Genomic DNA, 27,645 nt, shown 5'->3' with positions numbered 1-27,645 from the left:
AGTCCTTTTCTTTAATTCTAAGCCATGTTTTTTATTTCAGCTCAGCAGGTAATGTTCTTCTTTATCTTTTTTGCTCAAGCCTATAACTTGATTTTTTCCCCTATTGTATGAGGATTTGTAAGCCTCAACCACCCGTAGTGAGATCATGTTGTCATCAGACTTAACCTGTAGGAGTTGGGGATTAGATGAGATGATGAAGAAGTTTAAAAAGAACCTCACTGAGTAAAGCCAATTTTATCCAGAACCATTCAAGTTCACAGATTTTAATTAACAGTTTGAAATTTGTAATATTACTTGAATTTCAAATGGGTGAGAATTTAACACTGTATTATAGGAGTCCAGGCAAAAGGACACGAGTTGCGTCACAGAGACTTATTAAATGTGATGGAAATTCAAAGGACGAATGCCGGCAAACAGGTGCAAGAGCTGAATTAATTTTTAAACCCTACCACTCAGGGGGAATTGCAATGCATCACGTTGACAGCCACAGCACGTTGCTAATTTCATTCACAAGCTTAAAAATCTCAATACATTTGAACATGTGAATGTATTAAATTTTAAAAAGTGTAAGTAGCATAAGGGTATCCCAGAACTAAAAATGATAATTTCTCTCTGGGACTTCAAGTCATTTATCTAGCCAGAAGCATGGTGTTTTTTATGAATGAAATCTATCTTACAGCTTCCCCATACAAATTGTGTTCTATTATTATATGTAGTGCAGACTGTTACTAAGCAAGGTTTTCTCTTACTTTTAATATGAAATCCCTTGTTAGTCAGCAGAAAACTGAGTATTCACTGATGCAGTTTCCAGCTTCTGCTGTCATGCATGAAGAGGGTTCTCAATCCGTGCCTCTGATGATGCTAAGTGGTGGTACTCCTGGAGTTAAAAATGCAAAACCAAACTACGTGAAGGCAGAGGCTTTTTTGGTGGTGTCACTAAAGGCGGTAAATTGTAAGCTGACAACTCAGCCAACTCTTTTTACCAGGAATTTACCTACTTTGGGGTCCCTGATGCATTTCAGAATTCAGTAGAAACCTTGGATTATCTCCACATAAAACTGTACATACACACAAAATCTTACAAAGATTTCAGCACTTTCAGGAATGTCCACATTTAGAATACCATTTATGGTGCATCTTGATCTTTGGGACTGGAGGAGTGTCTCTTATTTAGTGGATTTTATCCCTTCACCACTTACTGTGCACCAGGCCTTAGCCCTGGGACTGAGACCTGGGACTGAGGATATAAATGAAGATAGTACAAGATCTTTGGACCTTTTACAGGCTAGTAGATGTTAATAGACCAATAATATAGAATGGCAATAGTTTGTTGAAATATGTATAAAAAGGTTATTGCAAAAGCTTCCTGGAGAAGATGCCACCTTAGCATTAGGGATGAGTAGACATAAACTGTAAGAAGAAGGAGAAGGGCATTCTAGACAGAACAAGAGCAAGGATCACTGCCCTGTCATTGCTGAAACTGTATTTACAAGAAATGCATAATATAAAATGTATAGAAAACCTTTCATTCTTCTCTTTCAATATTTCTCAAGAAGCTTTAAAGAAAAAGTTTTAGGGGAGCCTGGGTGGCGCAGTCGGTTAAGCGTCCGACTTCAGCCAGGTCACCATCTCGCGGTCCATGAGTTCGAGCCCCGCGTCAGGCTCTGGGCTGATGGCTCAGACCTGGAGCCTGTTTCTGCTTCTGTGTCTCCCTCTCTCTCTGCCCCTCCCCTGTTCATGCTCTGTCTCTCTCTGTCCCAAAAGTAAATAAACGTTGAAAAAAAAAAAAAAAAAGTTTTAGAGCTGGGTTTAATTTCCCAAGACTTTAGTCACCAGAACCCTTTATTTCTAATTTTACACAAGCTTGTCCCCTCATTTTGCTTAGCAAGAGAATATTAAGCACTAATTTTTGGAGCATAAAAACAACTATAAAGGGCTCCTTTCCTAGCAAGTGAGTCAGGAAAGGCCCCAGTGTGTACTGCATTGGATGAGTCTAGATTCTTATTCAAAAACATGTAATCAGTACCTGCCCAAAAGTCTTTTGATAATGACAGCAGTTTCTTTTTTAAACCCACTATCAAGAAAGCTGATGAAGAAGAGAGGCAAATGTACAGTCTAATAACCTGAGCTAACAATATGTTATTTTCAATAGAACGAAAAGGACAAAAGCCAAAGGTATTCATTACCGTTCCCAGGGTAAGAGACCAGGGCACTCGCTGCCTTCACCAGATGTGCCGTCTTGAGGCCTAACAATGCACATCTCCCCAAGGGAAAAGTGTAGAGAAAGCCAAACTCTTGCAACTTGATGCAAAGTGATTTGGGTTCCATTACAACATCTCTCAGTAAAAGGCTATTCAGGCTTAAAGATTCCACACTCATTTTCTCCCTGAAATAAAACACTAGACATGGAATCAGAGCTTCTGCAAATCACTCTAAGCCATGTGATTTCATCTTAACTTCCTTAAATTCTAATCAGGAAAAAGCAGATGAGGTGGTTTGGTGAATGTACCATCTTAAAATTGTTGCCTTGTTTTGAGTACACGTAAAGACAAGAAAACTCAAGAACATCCACAAGAAACTGAAAAACTAACATAACAAACCTATATAATGAAATGATTTTTTTTTTTTTTTTTAACGAAACAAAACTGGCCTTCCCAGAGTGTGTTTACCAGATGGACTAGTCAGAAATGTTAGGCCTCTCTTCGGGAGGAGTCGACTTCATTCGGTCTCATAGGAAGAACAGGTGTAGGGATAGGCTTCATGTTAAAAAGACCCAGATTTCCATTTGAGCTCTGTGAACTTGGGAAGAGGCCTTTAACCCTCAGTTTTTCACCTTTAAATGGAAATACGAATATCTGCCTTTCCCTTAGAATTATTATAGGGATTTAATGACATAATTAAGATATGTGAGAGGGCGCCTGGGTGGCTCAGTGTCCAACTCTTAACTTTGGCTCAGGTAATGATCTCACGGGTTCGTGAGTTTGAGTCCCGTGCCAGTCCCTGCACTGGCAGCATGGAGCCTGCTTGGGATTCTCTCTCTCCCTCCCTCTCTCTCTGCCCCTCCCCCACTGGCACTGTCTCTGTCCCTCTCAAATAGTAAATAAATAAACTTAAAAAAAAAAAAAAAAAACTAGGGGCACCTGGGTGGCTCAGTTGGTTAAGCATCCGACTTCACCTCAGGTCATGATCTCACAGTTCATGGGTTCAGACCCCACATAGGGCTCTGTGCTGACAGCTCAGAGCCTGGAGCCTGCTTCGGATTCTGTGTCTCCCTCTCTCTCTGCCCCACCCCCGCTTATGCTCTGTTTCTCTGTGTCTCAAAAAACGAATAAACATTAAAATTTTTTAATGTAGTATATGATCAAAGTGGTACTTCAAATGAGTAGGGAATTAATGTACCATGTAATGGGATAATTGGCTATGTAATTTTCAAAAAATGAAGTTAGATCCCTGCCTCATACCATACTAAAATTAAATCTTCTGTGGATTAAATATTTAAATATAGGAAATAAAACTAGAAATATACCAGAGAACATACAGTTGATTGTAACTACATAATGTTGATATGGGGAAAGACTTTTTAAACTTGATAAAATCTAAAAAAATATGAAAAAAAAGTCTATATACTGTTTTAATGGCTGTATGGCAGAAAAACTCCACAAAGTAAAAAGATAGTCACAATCCAGGAAACATATCTGCAACTATATATAAGACAAACAGTTTAATATCCTTATTTTATAAACAGCTCTCTTAAATCAATAAAGAAAAAAAAGCAACCTCAGAATAAGAACATGGACAAAGGATTTGCTCAGTCAATTCATAGCTGAAATCAAATGGCCATTAGATTTGGTAGGATGCCCAATTCTACTAATTGCCAAAGAAATGTAAATTAAAACAACTGTAAACTATTACTTGCTCAGTATAGTAGACTAGTTACGGTTTAAAAGATAGCTAGTTTTAGTACTAGTGGAGATATGGGGGGATGGACTCATGTGCTATTGATGGAAATAAATTGGTACAATCTATTGAGAGTGAATTTAGAAGCATTGATTCAAGTTTAAATGGACGTAAATAGCTTTTGACCTAAAAACTCTAATCCTATAGATGACTATCATAGGTTCAAATAGTTACAAATATTTTTTTTTCCCACAATGTGGCTGTCTTTTTACTTTGTGGAGTTTTCTACCATGCAGAAATTTAAAATGTGTAATTCACATGTTTACTGCAATATTTTTGTGATAGCAAAAATAGAGACAATCCTAAATGTTACTGCTGTGATGGCAACTTGAGTGCCACCAGAGTAGAGACTGCCTCTGTCTTAATTACCATGGTATTCTGGTACTGTGGTTCACACTACACCCATTTGTTATATGAACAAGCAAAATGAATTACATTCATCTCTACAACTGAAATTATTTTTTAAAGTATGATAAGTAAACAAAGCAAGTTGCAGTTTATTGTGCACTTCCTTCTTACAAATATATTTATATGCATAGATACATTTACATATACAATGTCATATGTGTTTTTCAGGAAAAAAATTATAAAGTATACCTCTCAGCTGCTTCTTGGGGTGGGATTTAAGGAGTAATGACATTAATGTTTTACTTCATGTACAACTAATGATATGTTTTTGTTTGTTTTTTAAATAATAGTTATGTTTATAACTTTAAAGTACAAATGAAATCATTCGTTAAATCCACCAACTCTTCTTGGTGCAAAGGATTTATGGCAGTGAACAAACAGTTCTCTGTTTTCACTGAGTACATAATCCAGTGGAGGAAGACAGGTGGTAAACAAGTGAATATTTGTTCCTGATAAGATATTAGGAAAAAAATTAAACAATGTAAGGGACTTTAGTGGCAGGATACTACTTTTCATAACTGTGGTCAAAGGCTATCTAATTCTGTGATACTTAAGAATAGACCTGAATGAAGTAGGGAATAAGCCATCCAGGTATGTGAGGGAAGTCAAAGGTCCCAGGAAGGAAAATGCCATGGTTCAGTTAAGAGTACAGAGCTCAAGGTTAGGAAGGTGAGGTCAAAGAAATGGGAGTGGTAGGTAGCAGTGGTTGCATATGGCACAGAGACACTTGACCAAGGTAAGAACTTCAGTTTTTCTTTCTTTTTTAAAATCTTTTCTTTTTTGAGAGAGAGAGAGCATGAACAGGGGAGAGGGGAACAGAGATAGAGAGAGCACAATCAAGGGATAGGGGAAGAGAAAGTGAGAAAGAGAGAGAGAATCTTAAGCAAGTTCCACGCTCAGCGCAGAGCTTGACACGGGGCTGGATCTCGAGACTCTGAGATCATGACCTGAGCCGAAATCAGGAGTCCGCTGCTTAACTGACTGAGCCAGCCAGGCGACCCTTCAGTTTATAATCACGTGATAGAAAGACACTAAAGGTGTTGAATAGTATAATCACATGATCTAATTTTTATATGAAAAGAAGTGGTCTGAGGTGCCTGGGTGACTTGGTTGGTTGAGGGTAGGACTCTTGCTTTCAGCTCAGGTCATGATCCCAGGGTTGTGTGAGCTGAGCTCCATGCTGAGCATGGAGCCTGCTTAAGATTCTCTTCCTCTGCCCCTCTCCCTCACTGCGTACCTTCCTTCTCTCTTTCCCTCCCTCCCTCCCTCCCTTCTCTCTCTCTCTCTTTCTCTCTCTCCCAAAAAAAGAAAAAAAGGGATTGACCTGGTGGCTGTGTGGAAAAGATGATGGCTTGGACTAGTGTGATAGTGGAACTGGTGAGAAATGGTGGGGTTCTGGATACAATTCGGATATAGAGCTGTCAAAAATTGCTGATATGAGAGAAAGGGAAGAGTAACCATATGAGACTGTCAGGAACTTTAAAAATCTTGCAACAACAAACTTGATTTGGAATGTGAGAAGCGAGTACCTCTAATGAGGCAGAACTCAACAGTTTTCTTGAACAGCTAGGGTCAATCTCGTATGTCAGAAATTTTCCCAAATTACTGTGTGAGAGGTAAGTATCAAATAATGTAAAATTGAATTGAAATTACAACTTGTTACCGCATAGTGGATTTAATGTACATTTACTTTTAACTATACGTTGTTAAAAGTGTACTTAACTCGAAAACATCTTGCTGTTAAATGTATGTTAACCTTTAATTCCCTTTTGTAGTCAGATTTACTAGCATAATTTTGCAATCATAAAGTATTAGAAGGATATAAAAAACCTCAAAACATGAAAAAAAAAGTATTCGGAGGAAAGCAGTTCTGCTATTTTGAAGAATTGAGAAAACTCATGGTTAAGGATTTCATAGGTGTTAAGTGAAATAAAAGCTTACAAAAAATATCCACAGTATTGTGCACTAATCTTTGTGGAAAAAAATTTGGGTTGATATCATTGAAGATCATTCTCATGTCTTATTTTATTCTGTAAAAGAAATATGCAAAAACGTTCACCTTGCACATTGGTTACTTTCAGTTAATAAAGGCTTGCAAGTTTGCATTTCCTGAGGTTAAAATTATTTGCAGGTGCTCTGCATGTGCAAATAATTGATTCATTAAGGACATTCATTCCCAGCCATTATCAAATATCATTAAATACATAGGAATAATTATATTGAGATAATGAAATAACTAGCAAATTTGAGAGTTCAGTTGTCCCATTAAAATCATAATTTGTTACCCATATTCACATTTGGCCAAAAAGTAGGGCATTTCACAACATTATTTGAAAATTCAGTTCATAATGTTTTCTGTGACTAAAAATATGCCCTTCATTTAGTCGTTCATTTATATGATTGAATATTATACTCTTCACTTATCCATTTATTTTTTCCATTCATTATCTATTTATTATCTTTTCAATAAACATTTACTGAGTGTTTACTATAGTAGTTCTGCAATCAAAATCCTCTGTGAAGCTTTTTAAAAGTAGTGATTCCCATGTAATAAACCCCTGAAACTGATTCCATAGGTCTGGACTGGGGCCAGGCATCTTTTTTTTTTCAAAGGCTCCACAGGTGATTGATGTACAGTCAAGGTTAAGAATCACAAGCTTCTCTGTTAAGTATGAGGAATATGAAGAATGAACATGAAACAGCTCCTATTCAGCGTCAAGGTACTGAGACACAAGTAACCTAGTAATCACAGTAGAGTGTGACAAGTGCTCCACTAGGAGTAAGCACACCTCTGCCCACTTAGAACTCATTCACATTGGCCTGGTGTTAACTAAGTCCATTGATGGACTAGAAAACACAAAAGAGATTTTCTCTAAGCACCAAATCAAAGGACCAAATTTGTGATTGAGTCAATATTTTCTGTCTTACCTACTGTATCCCTTAATCAAATGAATTAGCCATCTAAGATCTGTGACTAAGCTCAGGATAGAGGGAAGAGCAGAAATTATCTATTTCTGATAATAGGATATGAGCGATGAGAAGGAGGTGGGAGAAGGAAGACGTCTTGCAAAACAGTGAGTTCCTCAGGGGCAAGAAGCAGGTCTCATTTTAATATTTTTCTTTCTCTGACCTAATTTAGAGTCCAGCAGATGTTCCCACATAGTCTCTACTTACCTAGGAGAACTCTGGCCCTTGCTCTCTGGCCAGTGACTTTCACAAGCAAGTCCATTTTTGTTACCTTACAGGCACAGGACATTTACTGATTGTCTTTAAACTTGCTAATTCAGACCAAAAATCTTTGCTTAATCCTTGATAGTAGGATTGTCTTTTCTTCTTGTCTATGTGTACCATTGCCAGTTGATGTTTTGTTTTTACTGTTTTAATTTCCATTACTGACTGTTTAAATTCTGGTTTTTTCTTTTTAATTTCATATTATACAATCTGCATCGTCAGCCTTTCTTCCTATAAATGACAGACACAGAAGTGCCAGTTTATTAAAGAAGGGTAGTCCTAGAAATTGAACTTCTCTAAAATAAGGCAGCATATGTACTTCTGATCCCCAGAGCAGCACCAGAAAACTCCACGGAACACATCGTTTGCCCATTGCAGTTCTTTATCTTCCCATAAAGATGGGACTTGAGGAGGTCACCGGACCACACCTGGAAATCCTGCCCAGGAAACCCATTTCACAGAGTCTAGTTTAGGATTTTCTAAGCAAAATAAGAAAGCCCTGGAAGAAAAGCTTTTCATGGATTGGAGTTCTCCTATTATCTTTAAGACCATTCCTAAATAAAATGAAAGCTCTTATTTTCTCTCTCTATTATATGACATTGGCAAGGCCTAATTAGACCCTATAAAGAAAACTTGTCTGATCACAGTGGTGTTAATTTTTCAGCTGCAGATTCGTATGCAGTATGCATATGTTTAATGTATTAATTATATAAACATGAGGTTGTATAATATAAAATATGAATAAATTCTCATGTGAAATACTTTGAAATAAAAACAGATCCCTTCATTTAAAATAATTAGGGATCTCATAATTTCACAGCTAGCTGGCTGAATGAATTATAAATGATAATTCAGCCATGGGAAGGTACCATTTAGCTGGTAAATGGAAATGCCTACCATACTTTATGTCAAATGAACCAATGCTGTTGTTTATATTAGAATTTGCATGGTGATTTGAGTTATGATTTTAGCATTTTCTATTTTCATTAGTTTTTAAAAATACATTCATTGACAATATCAAGCAAATATTTTTAAGCTCTCTGCCATTGTGTTATTTCATCAAATTAGTTAACATACAGCCAGGTCTGACTAATTCAGTGCTGTTAGAACAACATCCTCAAATATATATCCTTGAAATGTGATAAGAACCAGGAAAGCTAGGGAATTAACCTTTTGAGCCATCCTTTTATTTCTACAAAATACTAGAGATAATGTTAAGAAAAAACATTTTTTTAAATGCTGCGTTATTTGTTGCTTCATGTGCTCCATGGATGTTAACCTCCTATTTTACATCAAAATACATGTAAATTAAAATGTATTCTATATTACATTTCTTCTTTGAGAAAATTAGTGTTGAACTATGCAAGGTTTGAATCAATCAAGTCTTTAGGAATACACCCTTCCTGAAGCATCCTCTAAATTCATGCTCTAAAATATGAAGAGTTGCATATTTGTTCAGATATTCAAATGTTTTAAAATACATTTCCCAGTGACCAAAACTCATTCTGTGGAAAGCAGGGAGATTGAATAGCAAATAGAAAAGAGGTGATCTCCCTCTTCAGCTTTGTCTTTGATAGTTTGTTTCTGAGAGACCTGTTGTTAGAAGATAAATTTCCTAACATCTAACATCTTCTAAGAGCCTTTCATCAGAGTAGTTTTGGTAGAGGAAAGAGTGAACCCATAACACTGATTTGGTTAACTGTTGACAGCCAGGTTCTCAGCTCCCTGGTACAAGTAAGATACTATTTCTTTCATTCTCTGATCCAGTTCCCCAAGAAGCTTAATCAGGTGTGTCTTAATGTACTTCTGGACCTGCAGGTTACTAAAATGTGTACCAAGGTACCAGCCTTGCATAATTTACTTTGTTGTAAGAAGCATGCCAAGGAAACTCAAGTGCCAGGATTGCAGCCATACTCTCAGATCTTCATCCATAGAAAATCTGGACTGGAAGGATTACATCTCTCTGGGATAATACTCTCTAGGAACAAAAATTTTAAGACATGATTAAACAAAAATTTAAATAGAAAATTTCTGTATAAATGCATTGAACATTATACTTTAATTTGTATGCAAATTGAGTAGGTCTAAATAAAATTATATTCATTGATTTCTAAATCAACACTTTTTATTTAACCCTATTCTTGAAAACTAGATGGGGCTTGTCTCTTTTGATGTGCATATTTTAAAATGTAAATACTAACACACGTGCATCACTTCGTAATTTTCTTCTTTTACATATCCTAGATACAAATCTCTAATCAGTTATATGCAGTTTTTTCCCCATTCTTTTGGTTGTCTTTTCATTTTCTTGATTGTGTCCTTTCAAGAACAATTTTTTTAAGCTAATTTATTTATTTTGAGTGAGAGAGACGGCGAGCAGGAGAGGGGCAAAGAGAAAGTGAGAGAGAATCCCAAGCAGGCTCCACACTGTCAGTGCAGAGCCTGACCTGCGGCTCAAAGTCATGATACAAAAGATCATAACCTGAACCGAAATCCAGAGTCAGTTGCTTAACCAACTGAGCCACCCACGTGCCCCTAAAGAACAAAATTTTTAATTTTGATGAAGTACAATTTTTGTGTGTGTGTGTGTGTGATTTGGGTGTCATATCTAAGAATTATTTGCTAAATTCAGTGTCATTAATATTTATCCCTGTGTTTTTCTTCTAAGAGTTTTCTAATTTTTGCTCTTACATTGATGTCTTTGATCGATTTTGAGTTAATTTTTCTATATAACTTAAGGGTCCAACTCCAGTTTTTAGTATATGACTATCCAGTTGTCCCAACACTGTTTGTTCAATACACCATTCTTTCCCTATTGAATGGCTTTGACACTCTTGTCAAAAATCAGTTGCTCATAGATAGAAGGGTTTATTTCTGGATTTTCAATTATATTCTTTTGATTTCTCTGTCTGTTGTACCACACTGTCTTAGTTACCATTACTTTTTAGAAAGTTTTGAAATCCTTGAGTGTGAGTCCTCCTTCATTCTCTTTTTTTTTTTTTTTTTCCATCCCCCTACCCCACCCCTGGATCACTTTGACTGTTCTGGGTCTCTTACAATTCCATGTGAATTTTAGAATTAGCTTGTCAGTTTATATAAAAGAGTCAGCTGGGATCTGATAGAGATTGCATTGAATCTTAAACCAATTTGGAGGAAGGAGTATTGCCATCTTAAACAAATTTTTAAAATATTGTTTGTAGCTCTCATAGCATAAATTTTACATTTCTTTTTTTTAACTTTATTCCTAAGTGTTTGATTCTTTTTGATGCTATTGGGAATCAAATTTTTGATCTACCCTATGACCCAGCAATAGCACTGCTAAGAATTTACCCGAGGGATACAGGAGTGCTTATGCATAGGGGCACTTGTACCCCAATGTTTATAGCAGCACTTTCAACAATAGCCACATTATGGAAAGAGCCTAAATGTCCATCAACTGATGAATGGATAAAGAAATTCTGTTTATATACACAATGGAATACTACGTGGCAATGAGAAAGAATGAAATATGGCCATTTGTAGCAACGTGGATGGAACTGGAGAGTGTTATGCTAAGTGAAATAAGTCATACAGAGAAAGACAGATACCATATGTTTTCACTCCTATGTGGATCCTGAGAAACTTAACAGAAGACCATGGGGGAGGGGAAGGAAAAAAAAAAAAAGGTTAGAGAGGAAGGGAGCCAAAACATAAGAGACTCTTAAAAACTGAGAACAAACTGAGGGTTGATGGGGGGTGGGAGGGAGGGGAGGGTGGGTGATGGGTATTGAGGAGGGCACCTGTTGGAATGAGCACTGGGTGTTGTATGGAAACCAATTTGACAATAAATTTCATTTTTAAAAAAATAATAAACTAACCCTAGTGAAAAAAATTCATTTTGGATTGTTTATTATTAACTGTAGAAACATAACTGATTTGTGCATGTTAATTTTATATACTGCTGCTTTGCTGAATCCATTTGTTAGTTCTCACAAGGTGTGTATATGTGTGATCTTTATTGTTTTCTACATAGAAGATCCTGTCCTCTGTAAACAGGTAATTTTACTTCTTCCTTACCAATCTGGATGCCTTTTATTTCTTTTTCTTGTTTGATTCCTTGATTAGAACTTCCAGTACTGTGTTGAATAAAAGTGGTAAAAAAAAAAAAACGGGGTATCCTTGCTGGTTCATGATCGTTGAAGAAAAACTTTCAGTCTTTCACTATTAAGTATAATGTTAGGTCTGGGTTCTCATATACGGGCTTCATTATGTTGAGGTACTTTCCTTCTATTCCTAGTTCTTGAGTGTTTTTATCATGGAAGAGTGTTGAAATTTTTCAAATGCTTTTTCTGCATCAATTGAAATGATCATGTGTTTTTTTTTTCCTTCATTCCATAAATACGATGTATTACATTGGTCAATTTCCATGTGTTGAGCTATCCTTGGTCATGACCATGCAGCTTGGTCATGGCATATAATTCCTTTAATATGCTGCTTTGCTAATATTTTGTTGAGGATTTTAATGTTTATATTCATAAGAGATATTGATCTGTAATTTTCTTGTGATGCCTTTGGTTTTAGTTTCATAGTAATACTGGCCTCATAAAGTAATTTGAGAAGTGTTCTCTTTTCTTCAATTTTTTTTGAAGCATTTGTGAAGTATTGTTATTAATTCTTTTAATATTTGGCACAATTCAGGAGTGAAGCCATCTGGGCTTGGACGTTTCTTTGTGGGTTGCTTTTGATTACTGGTTTAATCCTTTCACTTGTAATAGTTCTGTTCAGATTATCTATTTCTTTCTTGGGTCATTTTTTTTTTTAATTTTTTTTTTTAACGTTTATTTATTTTTGAGACAGAGAGAGACAGAGCATGAATGGGGGAGGATCAGAGAGAGGGAGACACAGAATCTGAAACAGGCTCCAGCCTCTGAGCTGTCAGCACAGAGCCCGACACGGGGCTCAAACTCACGGACCGCGAGATCATGACCTGAGCTGAAGTTGGCCGCTTAACCGACTGAGCCACCCAGGCGCCCCTCTTGGGTCATTTTCAATAGTTTGTTGCTTTCTAGGATGTAGCATCTAGTGGATGTGTAGTGGTATTTCATTGTGGTTTTAATGTGCATTTTTATGGCTAATAATGATGAATGTCTTTGTGTTTACTGACTTTTTGTATATCTTTTTGTGAAGTGTTTGTCCAAATTTTTGCCCTTTTATTTCAAATAGGTGGTTTAGCTTCTGTTTATTAAGTTGTGAGATTTCCTTATATATTCTGGATAAGAGAGTTTTGTCAGATATATATTTTATGTTTAGTATTTACTCTTAGGTCTGTGGTCCATTTTGTATTGCTTTTTGTGTATAGTGTGTAGTAAGAATTGAAGTTCATCTTCTTTTGTACAGATACTCTCTTTCATTGAAATTTTGAGAACTATGTTATTTGGTGCATATGCACTTATAGTTGTATCTTTCTGCTGTATTGACATTTTTGTCAATAGGAAATGTTCCTCTTTGGGACTAGGAATTCTCCCTTTTTTCAAAAACTTGTTTTTTCTAATATTAATATCATTATTATATATTATGATATAATAATATATAATGACCTCTCTTTTTTATGCTTCTGTGTACATGGCATAACTTTCCACAGCCTGTTCCTTGCTTTCACTTCTATTTGTTTTTATATTTAGAGTACATTTCTCTAGACAATGTACAGTTAGGTCTCACTATTTTTCCATCTGATGACCTCTGCATTTATATTGGGATGTTGAGTACATTTATACTTTATGTAATTATTGATATATTTGGTTTTACTGTCTGCCATTTTACTATTTGTCTTCTCTTTGCCTCATTTTTGTTTCTTGTTCTCTTGTGTCTTTTGTGTTAAACAATAATTTTTGTGTATTATTTTTATTCTCTGTTAGATTATTAGCTTTATTTCTTTGCATTATTTTTATCGATTGCTCTAGGGACCACAATATGCAACTTTAACTTCTAGCAAAACATGAATCTTGCAAGCGTATGGTTCCATTTACCCACTCTAATCCTTCACACTATTGCCTATCATATACAGGACATAGCTATCTATATTAAAGTATTTATAAATGTAAAAAATTGTTATAATTTCACTTAAAGAGTCCTGTATTTTAAAGAAAATAAGAGAAGAATTAATATATAAAGATGTATCTATAATCTCTTTTTTTCTGTATATGCAAATTATCATCTGGTGTCATTTTACTTCAACATGGAAGTATTTCCTTTTGCATTTCTTGAATACAGACATATTAGCAGTGGATCCTCTCATTTTTTTATTCATTTAAAAATGTCTTTGAACTTTAATTCTGAAGAATAGTTTTAGATAGTCTTCTTGGAAGACAGATATTTTTCCTTAACAATTTGAATGTTATTCTAGTACTTTATAGCTTCAATTGTTCTAATGAGAAAATAACTGTTAATCATATCTTTGCTCTTCTTTATGTAATGTATTTCTTCGTTGTATTCAAGATTTTTCTGATTAGCTTGTAATAGTGTGATTATGATGTGCCTAGATGCAGTTTTCTTTTGTTCATTATATTTGGGGTTCACTGAACTTCTTGTATCAGTGAGTTAATGTCTTTCACCTAAGTTGGGAAGTTTTTTTAATCATTCTTTTTTCAAAAATTTGGCTACCTCTTTATCTGCTCCGCGTTTGACACAAGTTACTCTTATGAGTTATCAAAGCTGTTTCTGACACAATAGTTTGAATCTTGGTTGAATGGTTGGAAATAAAATGGGAAAGTATGGCTGAAATGCCACAATTTTCTAAAGAAACTTAGTTCCTTAAATATATGCACACACAATACAACGTAGACTTAGAGTGGAAAATATTAATTTTTCCTCTCCTTTTTTCCTGTTTTTACTAAATTTTTTTATAGGTGCATTTCCTCCATCTGCTATTTTTGCACGAAAAGACTTGCTACAACGATCTACCCATATTGCTACCAAGACTTTCCAAGCTTTTCGAATATTTGTAAATAATGAGCTCAATGAACTTTACATAGGATTGAAGACAGCTCAGAAGTTTCTGAGACCTGGTGGTCGCCTTGTTGCCCTCTCCTTCCATTCACTAGAGGATCGCATTGTCAAACGATTCTTGCTTGGGATAAGCATGACAGAAAGGTTTAACCTAAGTGCCAGACAGAAGGTGATACAAGCATCACAATTTCGTTCAAGTTATGAAAACAAGGAAGGAGACTGTATAAGCAGAGCCCCTTTAATGTGGGAATTGATACACAAGAAAGTACTTACTCCAGAAGATCAGGATGTACAGGATAACCCCAGAGCACGCTCAGCTAAGCTTAGAGCAGCCATCAAATTATGATAAAGAAAGTTTTCATCATGTGGTCCTTCAAGTTTTCCCTCAGAGTTTCTCTTCTTTTATTGGATATTCCTGAATAACTTAATATAAGGAAGTATGGGATCTATAGAGAAACATGTACTATATATGTGTGGAAATTGAGGGTATTTACCATTTTTTGTCTTAGAAAGAAAATCTCAGAAATACGAGCATGACACAGAAGGTTCAACTCAAGGAGAAGCAGCATCCTAAAACTCGAAAAATGTCTCTATCTGAGCATTATATTTGACTTTTGAAATGTAGTCCTTTCCCTAATCATGGAAAATTTTTAAAAAGAAGAATACTATATTTATTTAAGTATGAACACTCAAACTGTCAGAAGATAGAGATTATAATTGTATCTGTATTTTCTAAGTTCTGAATTTAGATATTCAGATTTGCAACAAACTTTCTATGGGTCAAGTAATAAATAATAAGTAAGTAAAGATCATCAAAGAAATTTTCATTTCTATTTAGGAGTAATTAATTAGTAAGTACCATAGTCTTCTCAAATACAGGTATTATGTAAATTTTAAATTTTCAAGTATTATTTTTAAAATGCATCATACTGAGAAATGTCACTTTTGAAATTACAGAGTTCATTGTTTTAAAGGAATTTTGCAATAAGATATGTACTATATTTTTATATAGTATAAAGTAAAAATGCAAAATTGTTCAATAGCCCTCATAGAGAATGTTTCATAAAACTAATATTTAAAGTCAATTATATTTTAATAATATCCCAGAATGTCTTTGACAAATAATAAAATCTGTCATCATTTGAATCTGGCATTTTTTAATTGAGCTATTCAAAATAATTCAACCAAGTCTATGCAATAAAATATAGGGCATATTAAAGATATTAAAATGAATGTGCCCTTTGCCTGGGTGGCTCATTTGGTTAAGTGTCTGACTTCAGCTCAGGTCATGATCTCATGTTTTGTGATTTCGAGGCTGGAAGCGGGCTCTGTGCTGACGGCTCGGAGCCTCGGATTCTGTCTCCCTCTTTCTCTGCCCTTCCCCCTCTCACACTCTGTCCCTCTCTCTCAAGAATGAATAGACATTAAAAAAAAAAGTTTAAAAGGAATGTGCCCTTTATGTTTTTATTTACCCAACAGTACTGTAATAGTAAGATGTTTTTTCAGGAGACGTTCACTTGGTAGAGGATTCTTAATGACATTGATTCATAATTCACGTATAAACTTTTTATATATAAATAAACATTTCTATTTTTTTTTTAATTATTCAGCAAGCACTGAACTAGGCAGAGAAATAAAGGTGAGTAAAATATGTCACAGTATCTGGCCTGTAGAGTTTAGAGTCTAGTGGAGAAGAGTGATGGTAGTTAAATAATCACAAAAGTCAATGTAAAATTAACACAGTGGTAAAAGCTACAAAGAAGCAATACAGGGATAAGAACATCTAGTAGGGATTTCATTTACTGAAGGAAACCAGGCCTGACAACGTGATGCTTGAATTATGACTTGAAGGATGAATGAGAGATATAGTCAAAGGGTACATTGGCATGTTGAATAAAGGTGTATATAAATGATTGCTTTCTTAAGTAGTTCCTGATATCATATTTATACTACTAATATGCTTAGTAAACTATTCAAATACAGGGAAAATTCATTCTCTCCACTATGATGACATTCTGAATTGGTGAGTACAAGTGAATAAAATATTAACATAACTATGGGCAAAAGATAAGAATTAAATACTTTAATTCTCCTTAGATTTACTTTATCTACCTCTGTGATATTTAACTTTAGTTCTCAAGCTTGTGCTCCACTTTTACTTAATTTTTTTAAATTTTATTTATTTATTTTGAGAGAGAGAGAGAGCACAGTGGGGTAGGAGCAGAGAGAAGGAAACACAGATTTCCAAGAAGGCTCTGTGCCATCAGCACAAATTCCGATGCAGGACTTGAACTCATGAACTGTGAGATCATGACCTGAGCCAAGATCAAGTGTTGGATGCTTAACTGATTAGCTCACCCAGGTGCCCCACAGCTTTTACTGTATAGGCTGTATTCAAGTCTGAGCAATTCTGCAGTGAAAGTAATTTCTAGTTATGCAGAATTAGAAAATATTCTAGGAAGCAGTGTCCTCAATTTAGAAAGAAATGAATGCACCCAGGTTAATCTGCTAATCTTTTCTGAAAAAAAATGTTTTGCATGTAAGTCATATTTGTGAATGAGAAAATTCCAAAAGGTGAATTCCTGTATGAGTATCTAATTGGAAAATAGGAGATCACACTCATATATAACAATGATTCACTTACTCATCAGTCATTTTTGGATCCTGTATAGTATGGGAATTTTTTCTTTAACATTGAATGGCAAGTGACTGCACTGGATTGAATAGTGTTTCCGCTCCAAAATTCATGTCCTTCTCAGAACATCAGAATATGACCTTATTTGGCACTGTGGTCACTACAGATGTAAGTACTTAAGCTGAGGTCATACTGGAGCAGAGCAGGCCCTTAATCCAATATGTATGGTATCCTTCTAAGAAGAGAAGAAAGACAGAGACACAGGGAAGAATGTCACATGAAGATAAAAGCAGAGATCAGAATGATACATCTACAAGCCAAAGGACACCAAGGATTGCTGGCAACCATTAGTACCTAAGAGAAGCATGGACGAGATTCTCCCTCAGTCTGAAGTGGGAGCCAACAATTTTGCTGACACCTTTATTTCAGACCTTCAGACTCCAGAACCACGAGACAATATGTTTCTGTTGTTCAGAGCCACCTAATGTGTGGTAATTTGTTACAGCAGCCCTGGGAAGCTAATACCGTGATAGAAAAAAATCTTGAATATTCATGAAAGAAATCCTTTCTTCGATAAATACCAAATTAGTTTCAAATGTTGTAGTGTAAAAATATATGTTATTTTCTGTAACTAGGCTGTTTGCCACAATCATTCTTGCCTGGTTCTTAGTCTTTGCTGTAGGATATATAATAAAATACATGAATGAGTTTATGCTGGAAAATGTTTTTGTGAAATTCAAACAATACATACAGAAAATAAACACTGGTCTTAAAAATGAATGTGTATTTCTTTTCTAATCAAATATAATGAATATAAAACAAGTGACTTACGTTTCTGAATCTCTTCTTGACTGCTTTCTACTAATCATTTTAATATAGCATCAATACCACTGTGTAGTACATCAGTTCTTAAGAGGTTTTAGTTCATTGCTTATTAAGAAATTAAATTTAATAACAGCACACAATTTTTAGTTGATATCTCTATTTTGTATATTCATTTTGTTTTAAGTACTGTATATTAGTTATTATATAATCTTCTCTTTGTAGTTTCTAGAGTCATTTGAGAGACATGAATCATTTGAGAGACATCTTTTCTATTTCATGTAATCTATGATACATGATTTGTGCTTAAAGTCATTTTTATTGAAGTATTTATTATGTTACAACCAATAGTTCATGAGAGAATCCAATACGCCTAAGTAAGTTTTTTATATCTCTTAAAATTCACTTGTGAGCATTTGAAAATCATATTTTCTTTAGTCTATGCAGAGTAATAAATGTTCAGAGGTTTATAAAATTCTTTTTTCTGATTTTTGTTTTTAAATAAGCAGAAATAATGATGTATCTACACTGCAGACTTCTAAAAAGCAATTTTAATTTCATTTTAAATCTCTCATTCAAAAAGTAAGAGATAATTCTTAATGGAAAATTCAAAATGTACATATAAATGTACAAATAAAAAATCTGTATCAGCACTTTTATTCCGTTAAAATGTATATGTATATTTCTTACATAGTATGTATTAAAAGCTGACTATTTGCGGGCACCCTGCTGGCTCATTTGGAAGAGCATGCAGCTCTTGATTGTTGATCTTGGGGTTGTGAGTTTGAGCCTCACATTGGGTGCAGAGATTACTTAAATAAATAATTTTTTTAAGCTATTTAGGAAGAAATCAAAACAATTCTCACTTCTTTTTTATAGTTTTATTTTACACTGTATTATCCATTAAATTAATAAATTTAAGGTGATATTTCTTTTATTTTTTTTAATTGAAGTATAGTTAACATAAATGTTATACTAATTTCAGGTTTACCACATCGTGATTCAGCAATTCTATACATTATGCTTGCTCACCACAGTAAGTATAGTTACTATCTGTCACCTTACAACACTATTGTAATATTATGGACTATATTTCCTACACTATACTTTTCATTCGTGTGATTTACTTATTTTATAACTTTAAGTCTGTACCTCTTAATCCCTTTACCTTAATTGCCTACCCTCTGGAAGTCACCTAATTTGTTGTCTGTATTTATGATTCTGTTTCTGCGTTTGTTGTTGTTGCTTTGGTTGTTCTTTGGTTGGTTTTTGGATTCCACATAAAAGCGAAATTATATGTTATTTCTCTTTGTCTGGCTTATTTCACTTAGAATAATACCCTCTAATTCCAACCATATTTTCAGAAATGGCAACATTTCACTTATTCATGGCTGAGTAATATTCCATTGTATGTATATATCATATCTTCTTTATCCATTTATGTATTGATGGACACTTTGGTTGCTTCCATAACTTAGCTATTGTGTATAATGCTGCTATAAACATAGGTGTGCATATATATCATCTTGAGTTAGTCTTTTCATTTTGAGGGGGTAAATACCCAGTCGTGGAATTACTGGGTTGTGTGGCATTTCTATTTTAATTTTTTGAAGAAACTCCATACTATTTACCATAGTGTTTATACCAATTTACATTCCCACCAGCTGTTCATGGGTGTTTTTTTTTTTTCTCCACATCCTTACCAACAGTTATTTCTTGTCTTTTTGATACTAGACATTCTGACAGGTATAAGTTGATAGCTCATGGTGATTTTGATTTGCATTTCCCTAATGATTAGTGATGCGGAGCATTTTTTCTTGTGTCTATTGGCCACCCATATATCTTCTTTGGAAAAAGGTGTATTCAGGTCCTCTGTCCCCTTCTTAATTGGATTGCTTGTTTTGGTGTTAAATTGTGTAAGTTCTTTATATATTTTAGATATTAGTCCCTTATCAGATATTCTTTTTTATTTTATTCTTTCAAAACTTTTAATTTTAGATTTATTTAGGGCCATTTTCAAATGTGTATAGAATATTTACTTTACTCTAACAGATGACAAGATCGCTCCCTCTCAGACCCTGGCCTAAAGGAATTTGCTTTACTTATAGAGCAAGAGGATAACATTAAACATGGAAGCTTTTGACTTGGTCTTGTTTTTAAGCTCTTTCCCTTTCCTGTTTCTGTTCACATTGGTATGTGAATTTCTTATACCAACTGTGGTGGCATTATGTTTCATATTTACTGTAGATAAAGAAATATTGGACAATATTAGCATGTACTCTCACAAAATAAGCCCTACATGTTAGGATTTCTGTAATGACTAAAAATTAACTAAAAATTGCTTATGGTCAAAATTGTATAATTTTAATTGAGCTACTTTTCTACTGAGTTTTTGTGATTGCTGCCTTAATCTAGTACATTTGTGTGTGTGTGTGTGTGTGTGTGTGTGTGTGTAAGCAACATTCTTTAATAGAAAGAGGTAAGCAATAAAGAATAGAAGGGAATTTTGTAAAGTGCTTCATAAATATAAATTTAGTGATAGAAATCTTGATCAGAGATATATTTTTCTCAGAACCACAATGCCATATGTTCGATGTTGAATGAAGCATGATTTATAAAAATCAGCATCATATTCTAAAGAGGCTGGATTGTATAACAAGCATAACTATTTTTATATTATTTTCTCAAATTTCATCTGTTTATAGCTACTATTTCCAGCTAATGTTTGGTAACACACAGCATGATCTGCGGGAATACTAAGAGAAAGTTTAAATATATATAAATTATTTTTTATAAGTCTAGTTACAGCATAGATTTCCCAAAGCATTAAAAAGTTCAATAGAATTAATTACTTAAGATGCAGTGGTGATAGTCATAATGCCTGTTATTTAGATGGACCTTAAAAATTCTTCATAGACTTTTGTCCACCTCATTCTTTTCTTATATATTCTACAAAAATTGTTGGGCAATAAAATAAAGAATAAAATTTAATACTCTGATATGCACAGTAGAAGTTTGCCTCTTTGGTAATGTCACATCTCCTTAAACAGTTCTTTACCTTAAATATTGAACAAGTTTTCTACATTAGCATATGTCCTATTAAAATTTTTTTTCGATGTTTATTTAGTTTTGAGAGATAGAGTGTGAGCAGAGGAGGGACAGAGAAAGAGGGAGACACAGAATCAGAAGCAGGCGCCAGGTTCTGAGCTGTCAGCACAGAGCCCGACATGGGGCTTGAACTCACGAACCATGAGATCATGACCTGAGCTGAAGTCTGACGCTTAACTGAGTGAGAAACCCAGGTGCCCCTTAGTACATGCCTTATTAAATATATCATTGCCCAGGCACTAAAAAACAAAGGTGAAATCAAATGACAGGACATTTTCCATTTCTCATTCTTGAATAATTGCATCTATCCATTAAAATCCATCCTTATACTTTGGGCAATATACTTGTCTGCCTTGCACAGGGTTAGAATTTGTTACGATAAACAATCAAATATTCTGATTTCTTATTCTTTCACAAGGAAAAATATTATCATCCAACTCATAATTATAAGTGCTAGACTGGGGAGGAAGCTGTATAGCATTGTAAGTAACACTATTGGCTTTGGATTCAGAAAAACAAGTTTGAATTCAAGGTCTGCATATATTAGCTGAATATACAAACTTGGGCATGCTCTTTAATCTCCTGAATCCTCATTTATTTCACTTTAAGATGAGGATAATATTGGTACTTTCTCATCAGTTGCTATGAGTCAAATAGAAAACACTCAATAAATATTTATGAATTAACTGAAAGTTATAATTACCAAAATGTAACTCACATTTCTGGACATCATGATTAAGGATGTGTGTGCTTTATTCTTGGTAATTTTAAGTTCAGTATCTACATTACTAGCAGCAATTGACTGGGTTATAGTCAGTTTTATTATTTGGAAGCTTTATCCCCATTTATTATTTATGTAATGCCCCCAATGTTTGCAACACATTGACAGGGCCTATAAAACACAGTCATTTTTCATGTGGAGTTTCCATTTATAAGAAAACAAAATAAGAAAAAAGAACTAGTTGCTAAGGTTATTTGACATTCATTTAGGTTGGAGAAAGTATTTGTCCTCCTACACTTACATATCAGTAAGTAGCCGACCTACATGGTCCTTATATTAAGATTTTTCAGAATACATTTTGAGGGAGGTAAAGGAAATGAGTACTTTGTGAAGTAAGAAAAGATTGCTTTGGGAGTATTAAAAAAGTTTCCTACTTCTTCACACTAAAAGCAATGAAAGGATACCAAAGGGCTCCAAAGCCAATAAGAAGGACTAAATATGTGTGTTGCAGATATTAAAAGGAAAATAGTCAGTGAAAGGTAAGAGAACTATTTACACTTAGAATGAGTTGATGACCTTTTTTACAACACCATAGAAATAGATACTACAGAACTGAATCCATGTAATTCCCACCTCTTTATCTTCATCTCAGTATTTAGAAATCTTGTCCTTTATCTCTATTTTGTACTCCTATATCTCAGTGGAGAGATTAGCCTTGCTCCTTTTCTTTTTATTTTCTCTGGGATTTAGTTCAATTAATTTTGCTTGACCCTCCAGGCTTTAATCTGTTCTCTGCTGCCAAACATACTCAAAAGGGCCTAGGTGAAAAGCAAACAAGGACTAAAATCTCTCCTTGACTCTGTCTTCCTTTGGTTCCTTACCAAAATACCACACCCATCATTCTGTTTTCTTTCATAACTTGACTTCTTAAAGTCTACACTACCTCCGACTCCTCTCCTGTCTTTTATTTATCCAATCTAGTACACTATCTATAGAAACTGTTCTCTTAATGATTAATGGTGACCTTAATTTTTTAATGGAACATTTCACAAATGTGCCTGTCATCCTTGCACAGGGGCCATGGTACTCTTGTTGGTGTCATTTGAATTTTAGTGAATGTGCTGCTAGAGTAAGCACAATGGTCACCTCTTAATTACAAGACCCAATAGCCTAATCTTCCTCTTGCGGTACCTTATCTCTGCAGTGTTTTGCACTGGTCTATCCTTCCATAAAAACCCGTTCTCTGTTGCATTCTCCAAAATCACCCCTTCTGTAGTTTTATTTCTCTCACACTCTAATTCCTTCACCAGATTTTCTTCCTTTGTCCAATCTAGCCAGACCATGTCTCATATGATTTGTTCTCATGGTGCAGGTATACCAAGTGAAGAACTACATTTAGTGAAGGCACTGCTATGAAATCACTCCATGATCATCTGTGAAGCAGATTAAAGATGGGTATGTTGCCAAGATAACAAGCAGTGGAAGGAACAGAGAATGGAGTCTTCCTGGATGCTAAAATTGACATCAAATTAAAGTATATACTAATCAGGACTTCAGCTTTGGTAATGGCAGACAATAACTTGGACCAAATATCCCAGTAAGAACAATTAGAAAATCTAGAAAAAAAATGTGTTTTTTTAAATGTCTATTTGAAAACATAAAAAGCTAATAAGGCAGTGAAGAATATCTGGGAGAAGAAGGAAACCCTAGCATTTGTAACTGCCAATTGCCAATTAATTCCAGAGAAGGCAAGTGAGAAAGAAAACCAAACTTTTGACAATCTTTTATGGAGTACAGGTGAACTGGAAGTCAATTGGACCTTGAAAGAACTGAAACTCAGTTTCAAATCATCTTAGTCCTTGAAATTGGACTAAACTGATCCTAGATGCTAGAGTCCCTACCTGTTTGACCAAAGCAATTTTAAATACTCTTTGGGGGTGAGGAGGGCAGGGTGCAGAATTCTTACACACAATTTCTGTTATGTTTCATATTTATTGTCTATTACTGAATCAGAAAAATAACCAGTCATGAAGAGACAAGACAATTTTTAAAAGAAGGAGAAGAATATAGATAATTTAAAAATACTCATAGGGTATGTAGACAAATGCTATAAATATGTTCAAGGAAATAGAACTAAAAACTATAGAGAATAAAGCAACTGAAAATATACAACTGAAAGATGTAGTATTCAAACTTAAGAACTTAGTGGATTAATTAAAGAGAAAATTGTACCCAGCTAAAGATAAATCATGAACTGGAAGATATTTCAAAGGGAAATATTCAGAATAATGCATGGAGAGACAAAAGATAAGGAACACAAAAATATGAGTAACTTAGCAGTTACAATAAGAGGTCTAATTCATGTGTGATTGGAATCTTGAGAAAAGAGGAAGAAGAGAAAATGGCTGAGAATTTTCCAAAATTTTCTCATTTGAAGAGAAAATGACTGAGAATGTTCCAAAGCTAATGAAATACATCAAGCTACAAATTCAAGAAGGCTCAAAACTTTCTAGAAACAGCATCTAAAACGTACTAGAAATCAAAATCAAAGGCAACAGGCATTCTCTAGGAATATGGCTCACATGAGCTATTCTTAGGGAAAGGTAACTATTGATGACAAAATAAAGCAAACCAAGATAAGTAAAACAAACAAACAAAAAAAAAACAGTAAGGGAGAAGTTTGGTAAAGGGTACCATGATAAGCTCGGAATCCATGTAATACAGAACTAAGAGTAAATAACTATGGGAATTATGGCTACAGAACAGAATACAAGCATAAGTCTTGAAAATTAACAGAACTCACCAAAATTATAAGGTTAAGAGGTCAAGATACAGGGAAGTATAGTGCACCAATTTCCTTATTTTTAGAGCAAGGACTCAATACTGTGAAAATTTGAAACATAGTTTCTTTTAAAAATATTCCAACCTTTTTGTACATTAATTTGTACATTTTTGTACATTACATATTTTGTACATTACATAATTGTAACTTGTTTCTGTAAAAAAACAAGGGTTTTTTATAGTTAAAAAAATAGAGATTCAGCAGTTCTTCACTCTCTAATTTCTTTCCAGTTAAATTCAAGTAAAATTAAATGTTCTGTTTTTATTTTAAAAATAAGATACATCATGATGGGTCCCTTTTGCAAAAACAAAACAAAACAAACACACACACAAAAAAACATTGCTGATCTATTTACTCTTCTTAGTGATATATTGAAGATATTCTTTGTTAATGATGTTAAATTCTAGGTGGAGGAATGTGAGGTGTTTATTCATTCTGTGTTAAACATAGCAGTGTAACTATTTATAATGAGCACTTACATGCTTTATAAAAACAATCTCATCGTTAGTATTATTATTTTTAAAGAGCACAGGTTTTGGAATCTGACAGACCTTTGTATAAATCTGGGTTGAGACACCAAGTAGCAGTGTAGCCTTAGAAAATTTACTTAATCATTGGACCTCAGTTTTCTCACCTGAAAAATGAGGATGTTAATACCTATTTTATAAGGTGATTGTATTAAACATAAATATGTATATACAACACTTTATCAGTTTATGGCCAAAGCAATCAACATTTATCTTTTTATTTTCATTTATTGAGTTCTGGCTATTTTGCTAGTTTGTCATATAAGCTACAACAAACCAATTCATCTCTTTGCTTGCTTACCTGTAAAACGACAGAATTTGTATGAGACATTCCATTGTACCCTCCACCTCTTCTAGAGCTGACTCTCATCTACATGACTTCTTTGCAATCTGTCGTGTTATTCCATGACTGCTTCCCCTCCCCAAATCTCTTGCTCCACTCTTGTCACAATAATTGATTGGTCCAGGGGAGGATTCTGATGCAAACTAGATTAATCCTGACTACAAGTGATTGACCTAATCTAGACCAATAATGCATTCTTTTCTTAAAATTGTTTGATTTAATGTAAAAAAAGAAATCTCTTGATCCCTCCTCCATATCTGAAAGATGTAAAACTGAAGAACTCTTAGGAGTGCACATTCCCACCATGTGAAAAAAAAGAGTGACTGTGACTTGCAGAGACAATAGATAGGAGTTGGAGAGCTACTCCTGGGAGCATTCTCACTCCAGATCTCAGTTTTTCTGGAAACCCATATGTATCCATGCCTTTTCCATGATTTTGCTGTGTAGCTCATTCTTGGACTCTATAAGCCACTATATTCCTTCCTTCCTCCTATCACTTTTTTTTTTTTTTTTTTAAAGACAATCACTTCAGGTTGAATTTCTGTTATTTACGATTACACCAGTATAGGTTTGGAATAGATGATGCTTAAGAATTATTTTACCTGAATGTTTATTAATTCCTTAAAATATGTTCTTTAGCTTTCCTAATTTACTGAATCACTTAAATGTGATCTTCATATTAATGAACACTTACGAAATTATTTTACATGCACAATTGTACAATACATATCCAGGTTCTAAGCAATAAAATAAGTTCCTCAAACTTACCTAACTAGATATCACATGGCTTTGTCATTAGTCTTTCTAAATTTGAATATGTCCATCTGAAAGAGACTGTCCAACCCATGGAACTTTCATTTAAGTGATAACAAACATCTTACATTCCTGCACAGTGCTGATATGGTAAGGGAAAAAATGACTATGTCCTCTTTCCAAATTTACATATATTCTTTATGATTCTGCTTTTCTCTTTTTAATGGCACCATATCTACTTCTTTATCCATAAATTTATTTTCACACAGAAACCCTTTGATGATGAAGAATAAAACCATGTTTTAAAGCCAGCCAGATGGTTTTCCCATTTCCTGTTGTGTACATACATATATATTTTTCATGATGGGGAGGGGTCACAGAGAAGACAAAAAGCAAAACCTATAGTGAACGTTGAACCTATCTAGCTATCCTAGAATCTATCATTGTTCCTTTGAAGAAATTCAACATTTGCCTTACAACCAGAGAATAAACATCAGCTGCTAGAGAAAGCTATTGAATTTCAAAATCCCTTTGAAATGTCACATTAACCTGTTTAACTTTCAGTCAGTTCTTTAAAATATCAAACATTTCCTGATGACTCCCAGATCTAAGACTGCTTATATTTCTCTAACTTAAAAGCTTGTTTCCTTCTCTTGCAAACAAACTGTGGTGAATGAATCAGCACTATTTGGGCCTGGGAAAAGTGTATCGCAGCCACAATCTGTGTGCAGTCTTTCTACAGGTTAGCTCAATTTTGGATGTTGAATGAGATCAAATGCTGAATCTCGTTGATTTGGCTAAAACTACACAGCTCTAGCCTTTTATTTAGCCCTCCATTAAGTTTTAATCTTTAAAGCTGTATTTGTTTCATAAATCATCTTTTATTCTCAGATGTGTAGAAGTCAGGCAACAACCATTAACTTATTTTACTCAACAACATCTACTGAGCATCCACTTGTTAGGCGCTGAGGGCAAAAGAGTGAAAAGAAAAGTTGTGCCTGTTGTTCATGAAGAGCCACATTATAAATTGAGACACAGATATGCAAATTATAGAAGTTAGAATATAATGGGTTAAATTCTGTAATAGAGGTTAAACTATTGTGAACACAAAGTGAATGATGAGAGAAACTATTGAGAACACAATAAGTGAATGATGTTTTCTTCTTTCAAGCAGAGCTGGATTTATAACTTAAACTTTAAGTGTAAGAGCTACAGGAATTTTGTGCTGAATCATCAGTAGTGTCCTGGGACATAATCAACACCAGGTGTCTTTCCTTTTAATGCCATTGATAGCCTTCCCATCTTATACTTATT

The 27,645-nt window shown here is 34.4% G+C and overlaps 1 protein-coding gene and 1 non-coding gene across 10 annotated transcripts in view; one reads left to right on the top strand and one right to left on the bottom strand.

Moving 5' to 3' along the window:
• The window catches only part of METTL15 (methyltransferase 15, mitochondrial 12S rRNA N4-cytidine), a 259,172-nt gene that overhangs the window by 178,592 nt on the left and 52,935 nt on the right, over positions 1–27,645 (top strand). For 8 of the 9 annotated variants that reach the window (XM_040495564.1, XM_040495566.1, XM_040495567.1 and 5 more), the window contains one exon: positions 14,481–15,387. The exons of the other annotated variant lie outside the window; for it this stretch is intronic. In XM_040495564.1, the coding sequence (XP_040351498.1) occupies positions 14,481–14,926 (446 nt within the window). In that variant the 3' untranslated portion in view covers positions 14,927–15,387. Of the gene's footprint in view, positions 1–14,480; positions 15,388–27,645 lie in introns of those variants that run through there. 9 annotated transcript variants of the gene reach the window in all.
• Positions 22,897–23,003, bottom strand: LOC121043985 (U6 spliceosomal RNA). The gene has a single exon (XR_005797048.1). It is a non-coding gene; the product is annotated as a U6 spliceosomal RNA (small nuclear RNA).

The sequence above is a fragment of the Herpailurus yagouaroundi genome, unplaced genomic scaffold, assembly GCF_014898765.1.
Source record: "Herpailurus yagouaroundi ecotype Mexico unplaced genomic scaffold, PumYag 187, whole genome shotgun sequence".
Taxonomy (NCBI): Eukaryota; Metazoa; Chordata; class Mammalia; order Carnivora; family Felidae; genus Herpailurus; species Herpailurus yagouaroundi.
Note: the sequence above shows the minus strand (reverse complement) of the source record. Positions and strands in the feature narration are given on the sequence as shown.